At 49.8% G+C, this 9,807-nt stretch overlaps 1 protein-coding gene across 6 annotated transcripts in view; it reads left to right on the top strand.

The window, feature by feature from the left end:
* Nucleotides 1-9,807, top strand: part of THOC5 (THO complex subunit 5) — a 47,023-nt gene that overhangs the window by 854 nt on the left and 36,362 nt on the right. For 4 of the 6 annotated variants that reach the window (XM_008274682.4, XM_008274681.4, XM_070065758.1 and 1 more), the window contains exons 2-5: nt 2,715-2,846; nt 4,813-4,956; nt 6,812-6,925; nt 7,040-7,137. In XM_008274682.4, coding sequence (XP_008272904.1) covers nt 2,751-2,846; nt 4,813-4,956; nt 6,812-6,925; nt 7,040-7,137 — 452 coding nt within the window. In that variant the 5' untranslated portion in view covers nt 2,715-2,750. Of the gene's footprint in view, nt 1-1,308; nt 2,331-2,714; nt 2,847-4,812; nt 4,957-6,811; nt 6,926-7,039; nt 7,138-9,807 lie in introns of those variants that run through there. The other 2 variants (XM_051826501.2, XM_070065757.1) reach the window with 2 other exon arrangements.

Here is a 9,807-nt window from a genome sequence, read left to right as displayed (position 1 = left end):
CGGAAAACCGTTTTCACTTTTTTTATGCAGATGGTAGTGATGAAAATGACAGTAATAAATATAGCGGGGAAGTGTGATTGTTAATGATCTTTGGCCAGGTTTCATTGTCTAAGGCTCCGAGACCGTCCTTTTGTTGCGTTCATAGCTGTGGACAAGCTAGGGAGCCGATGTTTTCTTGGAAGTAAACAGAAGTTTCAAAAAGGAACTGGAAAGGGATGAACTCCCGTGCTTGGTGTGCAGCAGGGGTGGCAGGGGTCCAGTACTTAAGGCCGACCTCCACCGCCTTCCCAGGCACACCACACATCAGCAAGGACTCAAACCCGGGCTCTGCTGTGATGTGGGGTGCTGGCATTGCAGGCAGCAGCTTAGCTCACTGTGCCGTCATGCTGGCCCCTAGGTGTTCAGTGTTATCTAAGGTCACTCATGTACCATTTATTTTTTTAGACAGATTTGTTTATTGTAGAGGCAGAATTACAGAGAGGGAGAGAGAGACAGAGAGAGAGGTCTTCTGTTCGCTGGTTCACTCCCCAAATGGCCGCCCGCAATGGCTGGAGCTGGGCTGATCTGAAGCCAGGAGCCAGGAGCTTCTTCTGGGTCTCCCACATGGGTGCAGGGAACCAAGCACTTGGGCCACCTTCTACTGCTTTCCCAGGCCATAGCAGAGAGCTGGATAGGGAGAGGAGCGGTTGGGACCTGAATGCCCATATGGGAAGCCAGCACCGCAGGTAGAGTCTCTACTACTGTGCCACAGCGCCGGCCCCTCATGGACCATTTAAAGCCCCAAGTTTTTTTCTTTGCTCCCTCTTCCCCCTTAAGAGGTGATTTGATTAATTGATTTGAAAGGCACACTGACAGAGAGGGACAGAGAAACTGTCCATCACTGGTTCACTTTCCAAATGCCCACGACAGCTGGTCCAGGTCAGGCCTAAGCCAGAAGCGCCATCTGGGTCTCCCATGTGGTAGCAGGAACCCAAGTCCTTGGGCCATCACCAGATGCCCTTTCCCCGTTCCCCAGAGGAGCTCCCATGTTCATGCCCACAGCAACCCCTGAGGCAGGGGCTGTTGCTCTCGTTGATTTTGTGAGGATGTAGACCAGAGGAAAGGGAAGCGACTTGTTCTAAGACTCATAGCGACATGATATCGTAGGGAGTCCCACTCAGGTTGGGATTCCGTCATGACACGCTGTTGGCTCTCAGTGTTACAGATCAGGAGCTGTGCTGCCTGCCTCAGGAGAGACTGGGGATGACCATGAGGGGTGGTGACTGCTGAGCCCCGTGGAACATAGCTTCTGATCTTTGTAAATTTTAGGGTCAACCAGAATATTTATGACACCGTCATAGGATATGCTGGCAGGACGAGGAGGCTTGAGGATGTAGCTGTCTAGAGCCCCGGTGTAGCTGCAGATGGACCCAAGCTTCAGCATATTAGCATGGTGACTAGGCAAGTCATTTCCCTTCCGAGCCTCCACTTTCTCATCTGGGACACAAGTAACAATTCCCATCTGAAAAGTTAGGAAGATCGAATGTGAACACACCCATGAAGTGCCTAGGTGAAGGCCCACCACGCTGTGACCTGTTGGTTGTGTTGGGAATAAGCTTATTACGTGCCAGACTAAGGAGCTACCAATTTATGGAGCGTTTCGCCAGGCACATGGGGAAGAAAGTCAGAGAGAGAAATCCTCTAATAGTGTATCCCAAATACCCAAGGGAGGGCCTTGGGGAGCCCTGAGAGGCTTCCTGGAGCAATCAGTGAGCATTTCTTAGTCTTCAGGTGCACAGAGAGAAGGAGGAAGATCTCTGCAAGATTGTGTGGCGTGTTCTGGGACCCAGGGTGCTAAGTGCAGTTGCAGCCAGGACTCAGGTTAGTGGGTGGCAGAGGAGGCTTCCTAAGAACAGGAATGCAAGGAATGCAGTTGGGCAAGTGGGCTGTGGACAAACCAAGGCCAGCAGATGTCCACCGTGGTGCACCATGAAGAGCCAGAAAAGGTTTCGAAATAGGAGAGGCATTAATTAGGCTTTTTTTTTTTTTAAAGATTTATTTATTAATTTGAAAGGCAGAGTTAGAGAAAGAGAGATCTTCATCTGCTGGTTCATTCCCCAAATGGCTGCAACAGCTGGAGCTGGGCCAATCCGAAGCCAGGAGCTTGGAGCTTCTTCTGGGTCTCCCATGTGGGTGCAGGGTCCCAAGGACTTGGGCCATCTTCTGCTTTCCCAGGCCATAGCAGAAAGCTAGATCAGAAGTGGAGCAGCCGGGACTCGAACCGGTGCCCATACAGGATGCTGGCACTGCAGGCAGTGGCTTTACCTGCTACGTCACAGTGCCAGCCTCAGGTAAGCCCTTTTTAAGAAACAGAATTTAGACAGCATTGCTGGGCAGGGCTGTCACTGTTGTCCTGGAGAGGAGTACAGAGGGCCTGGCTTAGGGTGTTGAGAGGGAGAGATGCATGGCACGGGTCAGCCGCTGAGTGCAGGATGTGCACGGAGTGGGGAAGGGAGAGGTTGAAGATGATCCCAGGGTCAGTGCGGTGGTGCTGATGCCTGTGTCGAAGAGGAGGTGGAGCGAGAGCAGACTCCCTGCAGGATTCAGAGGATTACGTAACCTTTGGAGGGATCAGTGACTTCGTGAGTTAGCAGATCTGTAAGGGGCCACAATGATGAGTTAGACTTCAGTATTCTGACTCCAGAGAAATCTCAGAAATGTTCTCCTCTTCACAGCTCTCTGCCATTTCCTCCTGACCTCGAGGAACAGCCATGTCATCAGAATCAAGTAAGAAACGGAAACCCAAAGTCATCCGAAGCGACGGATCCCAAACTGAAGGGAAGCGGAACCGCTCAGACACCGAGCAGGTGCGATGGGCCGGGGTTGCCATGGTGTTGAGAAGCTGCAGCTCCTGGCCAGACACTTATTTAGCTCAGGGTCACGTCTACCAGGGACAGCCTCTCAGTGGACTCCACTTGCCCAGTGACTAAAGTTCCCTCGGCCGCAAAGAACCTGAATGTCCCCATCAAGTTTAGCTGTAACAGCGTGGGAACTAGCAGCTTCCGTTAGCACTGTGAGGGCCTGCACAGAGAACGCATCCCGGGGAGCCGTGTGTCTCTCACTTTCCTGACGGCCAGAGGAAGGCCGTCCACCTGCGGCACGGCACTGAGCTTCCGAGATGTCGTGTTCTTGGGTGAGCCCTGTGCCGCACAGCCTTAGCTGTGACTGCCAGTGCCTGTCTTCAGCAGGTTCTTCTCTTCCTTCTGTTTGTTTCTGTGTCCTTGAATCTGTTAAACCAACTGATAGCTTAGTGGTTTTGTTTTGAAAAACTAGAATAGAGAAACATCAGCTTTAATTTATCTATTTTAATTTTTCAAAGATTTATTTATTTATTTGAAAGGCAGAGTTACACACAGAGAGAAGGAAAGACAGAGAGAGAGAGAGAGGTCTTCAATTCGCTGGTTCACTCCCCAATTGGCCGCAACGGCTGGAGCTGTGCCGATCTGAAGCCAGGAGCTTCTTCCGGGTCTTCCCATGTAGTTGCAGGGGACTTGGGCCATCTTCCGCTGCTTTCCCCGGCCATAGTAGAGAGCTGGATCGAAAGTGGAGCAGCCCGGACTTGAACTGGCATCCATGTGGGATGCCAGTACTTCAGGTGGTGGCTTTACCCACTATGCCACAGCGCTGGCCCCCATACTTTAAATTTTTTAAAAGATTTATTTTTACTTATTTGAAAGGTGGAATGACAGAGAAATCTTGCATCTGCTAGTTCATTCTCCAAATGGCTGCAATGGCCAGGGCTGGGGCAGGCCAAAGCCAGGAGCCTGGACCTCCATCGGTCTCTGACATAGGTGGCAGGGGCCCAGGTATTTGAACCATCTTTTCTCCTTTCCCAAGTACATTAGCTGGGTTGGAAGTGGAGGAGCTGGGACTTGAACTGGAGCTCTGATATGAGATGCTGGTATTACAGGTGGTAGCTTAACTTGCTTGGCCACAACGCCAACCCCCCAGTTTGTATTTAAATAACAAAATGATACCTTCCTCAAATTTAGGAAACCAAGATCATTGAAGAGCCTTTCTTTTTGGGGCATTGATTATGGCTCTTCCATGAACTAATGTGTTCTGTTTAATGCAAAGGCTAGGAGACCAGAGACCAATTACGATATATTAGTCTTTGTTAAAGTTTGATTAGGCAAACTAAATGCCCATCAACAGGGATTTGGTAAAGTGAATTCTGGTTAATTGCTGTAGTGGACTGTCATGCAGTTTTGTTTTTTTAATGTTTATTTGTTCTTTTTTTTTTTTTTTTTTTTTTTATCTGTTTGGTAGAGTGACAGAGAGTGATAGATCTGTAGTCTGCTGGTTCATTTCCAAAAGCTCACGATAGCCAAGCTAAAGTCATGCGCCTGGATTTCCAGCTGGTTCTGCCACCTGGGTGGTGGGACCTCAGTCACATGAGCCCTTATTACTGTCCCTCAGGAACCACATTAGCAGGAGATTGGAACCAGGAGCCCAAGTTGGGCATTGAACTCAGGCACTCCAGTGTGAGGCATCTGTGTCTGACCTGACAGGCTAAACACCTACTGTTCATTTCCTTCTTGGTTGTTCTCTCTGCGTCCTTGACACGAAATGTGTGTTGCTCTGTAATCAGAAGGAGAGCAAGGGTTCTGTTTTGAAAAGAAGAAAAGCAGTTGCTTTGAAGAACAGATCCTCCAGCGACCTGACCTGGGCTTCATTGTTACTGTTATGTAAGCAGAGACCTCAGGCAGGTGTCCCTGGCCCAGCAGGGAGAATTTCAGCCCCCATCTGCAGCCTGTCTGCTTGCCTCCACAGGAAGGAAAATACTACAGCGAGGAGGCGGAGGTGGACCTGCGGGACCCTGGCAGAGACTATGAGCTGTACAAGTACACATGCCAGGAGCTGCAGAGGCTTATGGCTGAGATCCAGGACCTGAAGAGCAGGGGCGGCAAGGAAGTGGTGAGCAGGGGGACCAGGCAGCCGCGGGCCGTGGTTCTGCGTGGGTGCTGCTATGATTGCTCTCCCAGGGCCCTGCCTGGGCTTGGTCTGTCCTGGACATGGTACGGTGTTTGGAGCCTGGGGCTCTGGAGAACTGGCTATAAATTTCCTGGAATTTCTCAGTCTACCCCATTACCAATGGTAGTAATGAAGGTACAGGCCGGCGCCGCAGCTCACTAGGCTAATCCTCCACCTGCGGCGCCGGCACACCGGGTTCTAGTCCCGGTCGGGGCGCCGGATTCTGTCCCGGTTGCCCCTCTTCCAGGCCAGCTCTCTGCTGTGGCCCAGGAGTGCAGTGGAGGATGGCCCAAGTGCTTGGGCCCTGCACCCGCATGGGAGACCTTTCTCTCTGTCTCTCTCTCTCTCACTGTCTACTATGCCTGTCAAAAAAAATTTTTTTTTAAAAATTAAAAATTAAAAGTAATGAAGGTACAGGAGAATTAGTTTTTTCCATAACTGATTTGATCATTTATCCAATTTTTGTTCAGCACCATTTTGCTAGGTGCTGAGAAGTAATGGCACTGATACATTCTCTTGGTGTGATAAAGATGGACTATAAAGGTAAATCAGAGAAAGCTTTCAAAATCATCATTATTGAAAGAATAAACCAGGCTTTGGGGGCAGAAAAACTAAGCAGTGTGACCACATGGATGCATTTTTTAAAAATCCATTTTTTCCCCCAGGAATCTTTTTTTTTTTTGGCAGGCAGAGTGGACAGTGAAAGAGAGAGACAGAGAGAAAGGTCTTCCTTTGCCGTTGGTTCACCCTCCAATGGCCACCACGCACAGCCGGCGCACAGCACTGATCCGAAGGCAGGAGCCAGGTACTTATCCTGGTCTCCCATGGGGTGCAGGGCCCAAGCACTTGGGCCATCCTCCACTGCACTCCCTGGCCACAGCAGAGAGCTGGCCTGGAAGAGGGGCAACCGGGACAGAATCTGGCACCCCGACTGGGACTAGAACCCGGTGTGCCGGCGCCGCAAGGTGGAGGATTAGCCTAGTGAGCTGCAGCGCCGGCCTCCCCCAGGAATCTTACTTGTGCTTAATGCTGGCTGATGTTAAGAATATTACATTCTTTTTTTTTTTTTTTTTTTTTAAGATTGATTTACTTGAGTGGTGGAGTTACACCTCAAATAAAGGGAGGGGGAGAGAGAGAGAGAGAGAGAGAGAGGTCTTCCATCTGCTAGTTCGCTCCCCAAATGGCCACAGTGGCCAGAGCTGGGCTGATCTGAAGCCAGGAGCTTCTTCTGGGTCTCCCACACGGGTGCAGGGGCCCAAGCACTTAGGCCATCTTTTACTGCTTTCCCAGGCCATTAACAGGGATCTGGATCAGAAGTGGAATAGCCGGGACTCAAACCCATGCCCATATGGGATGCTGGCACTGTAGGAGGAGGCCTAACGTACTACATCACAGTGCCAGAACCCCATTTGTTGTATTATAGCCAAGCTTTTCATCTGTGATTCTGTTATGTATATTTAAATTATTCTGTAATATTGTTTGTAGAAGATTTTATGACAAGATGTTGCTGTAGTTAGGATGCCTTTTTTAGGAGCTATCAGAAGAGATGTTAAATGTGTGTTAGCTGCACCTTGTCTGCCATGACTGTTTTTCCAGTCCAAGCAGAAATTGCATTTTGCCTGGGAACCATAAGTATCTTACGCAGTCACCTTTCTGGTTCCCTTCTGAGGTCTCTCATGGCTGTGAGCTCCCTCCAGTGTCTGTTTTGGCCCTGGTGCCGATGAGTCGGCAGCACAGGACTGAAGGGAATGAGCCAGTACCTGTTGCTAGTGGTCTACACCATTTTCTTTGCCCACAGGCAGTTGAAATTGAAGAACGGAGGATCAAGAGCTGTGTGCATTTCATGACGCTAAAGAAGCTTAACCGATTAGCCCACATCAGGTTGAAGAAAGGAAGAGACCAGACCCACGAGGTAGGACTTGAGAGGTTTAACTCACTCTCTTCCTCCTTAGCACCTCCTCTCACCTTGCTGATGCTGAGCCCCACCTGGACTTGCCCTGCTCACCTCTGACCTTGTCCTTTTCAGGCTAAGCAGAAAGTAGACGCCTATCACCTGCAGCTACAGAACCTGTTGTATGAGGTGATGCACCTGCAGAAGGAGATCACCAAGTGTCTGGAGTTTAAGTGAGTGTGGGAGGCCAGGGCTTTGGCACAGATGGTCTTGGTAACTGCTTTCTCCTTACCGTTCAGTTTGAGTCTGTCTCCATTTTCTGTTCTTTTTTAATTTATTTGAGAAACAGATGGGGAGAGACAGACACACAGAGAGTGCTCCTATCTGCTGGTTCTTCCCCAAGTGCCTGCGGTAGGTTGAGCTGGGCTGAAGCTGTGAGCCAAGAACTTAGTCCAGGTCTTTTAAATGAGTGGCAGGGACCCAGCCACCTGAACCATGGCCTGCTGCTTCCCAGGGTCCACACCAACAGGAAGCTGGAATCAAGAGCAGAGAATCAAACCCACGCACTCCGATTTGGCATGCAGGCATCTTAATCGCTAGGTCAAACGCCCATCCCAAGTCTGTTTCTTTAAAAGAAATCTGGTGAGCATGCAAGACTGTAGCATCTGGGAAAAGGTAAATAGATGACTGTGGGAGAATTGCAAAGGGTAGTTTCAGGCTGCAAAGAACCTCAGAAGCCTCTCGGATCCTTTTGAGTTTTGAACTCTGCAGTTGGTGAAGAACAGTCCTTTCTCCCCAGCAAGGGTCTTTGCATTACCAGTTTGATTCCTGGCCACATTGTATGGGAGCAGTTCATCACTAGTCACATCTTTTAACTTGTGGCCTGGTTTTCAAAAGACGCAGCAGTTTGTGTTTGCAAATGTGTTTATTCATTGGAACATGAACGTGTGCTGCTGAGTTCCTTTGGATAAACAAACTGGTTGTCAGAGCCCTTATTAAAATGAGCCACCTCTTGGCAAAACCAAGCTGAGATGAGACAGAGGAAGGAGCTAACGGGAAGAGAAGAGAGGAAGAGAGGGAAGGGGAGGGAAAGGGAAGAGAAGGAGTTTTTGTTTGATCAGAATGGTTTGTGCAAACTGAAAGCAGGCAGATTTTATTTGTAGCAAACTTGGCATGAGCCAGACTACATTACACACCTGGTCCAGCATTTTTGGTTTGTTATTTTTTTCCTTAAGATTTATTTATTTGAGAAGCAAAGTTACAGACTGAGAGGTCTTCCATCGCTGGTTCACTCCGCAAATGGCCGCAACGGCTGGAGCTGAGCCAGTCTGAAGCCAGGAGCCAAGAGTTTTTTCAAGGTCTCCCATGCGGGTGCAGGGATCCAAACACTTGGACCATCTTCTGCTGCTTTCCCAGACTGTAGCAGAGAGCTGGATTGGAAGTGAAGCAGCCAAGATTTGAACCGGTGCCCAGATGGAGTGTTGGCGCCATAGCAGGAGGCTTAACCTACTGTGCTACAGCGCTGGCCCTAGGGTTTTTTTTTTTTTTTTTTACAGAGTGGACAGTGAAAGAGAGAGACAGAGAGAAAGGTCTTCCTTTTGCCGTTGGTTCACCCTCCAATGGCCGCCGCGGCCAGCGCACTGCGGCCGGCGCACCGTGCTGATCCGATGGCAGGAGCCAGGTGCTTCTCCTGGTCTCCCATGGGGTGCAGGGCCCAAGCACTTGGGCCATCCTCCACTGCATTCCCTGGCCACAGCAGAGAGCTGGCCTGGAAGAGGGGCAACCGGGACAGAATCTGGCGCCCCGACCGTGACTAGAACCTGGTGTGCCGGCGCCGCAAGGCGGAGGATTAGCCTAGTGAGTCGCGGCGCCGGCCCCCTAGTTTGTTATTTTAAAAAAATTTATTTCATCTGAAAGTCAGAGAGACAGAGATCTTTCACCTACTGGTTCGCTCTCCAAATGTCTGCAATAACCAGGGCTGGGCCAAGGCAGGAATTCAGTCTGTGTTTCCCACATGGCTGGCAGGGACCCAGCTATTTAAGCCATCACTTATGCTTCCAGGTCTGCATTAGCAGGAAAGTGGAATGGAGAAGAGAGCCAGGTCGAACCCAGGCCTCTGATAGGGGATGCTGGTGTCCCAGGTGACATCTTAACTACTGCACCAAGCACCCTACCGGTATTTACAGTAATGATGGTGATGGTGCTTTTATTTATTTATTTAAAAGAGTTCTTGAGAGAGATAGAGACCAAGAGAGGTCTAGAGAGGTCAAGAGGTCTCCCAGCCACTGATTCACTCCCCAGATGGCCACCATGGCTGGAGCTAAGCCAGTCGAAGCCAAGAACCAGGAGCTTCCTCTGGGTCTCCCATGAGGGAACAGGGGTCCAGTACTTGGGCCATCCTCCACTGCTTTTCCAGGCACATTAGCAGGGAGCTGGATAGGAAGTGGTGCAGCCAGGACTCAAACCGGCACCCATGTGGAATGCCAGCATTGTAGGCTGGGGCTTTAACCCACTGCGCCACAGCACCAGCCCCATGGTGTGGATTTTTGAGAGGCTTCTTTATCTGCTTCACAAATACATCCCAGAATATTATTTATTTAAACACTTAATTAAAATTCTCATCAGATCTGTGCCTGAGGTAATGATATTGTACCAGTGTCAGTTTCCTGATTTTGATAGCATACTATGGTTAGCTAAGATACTATTGTGGGAGGAACCTGAATAAAGATGGAGGAAGTAAACTTCTCGTGAGTCAAGTTTAGAAAGGTACAAAAATAGAAGAACATGGTACCCTGGACTGTGATTATTGCCCAGTGGAAGCTGATTACCCCAGAGTAAGGAGGAAATGTGACCGTGTGGAAGGAGCATGGGCCCTGGAGTCAAGGGGCCTGGGTTCAGATCCC

The sequence above is a fragment of the Oryctolagus cuniculus genome, chromosome 21, assembly GCF_964237555.1.
Source record: "Oryctolagus cuniculus chromosome 21, mOryCun1.1, whole genome shotgun sequence".
In the NCBI taxonomy this organism is placed as follows: Eukaryota; Metazoa; Chordata; class Mammalia; order Lagomorpha; family Leporidae; genus Oryctolagus; species Oryctolagus cuniculus.
This window is presented reverse-complemented; position numbering and strand designations above follow the sequence as displayed.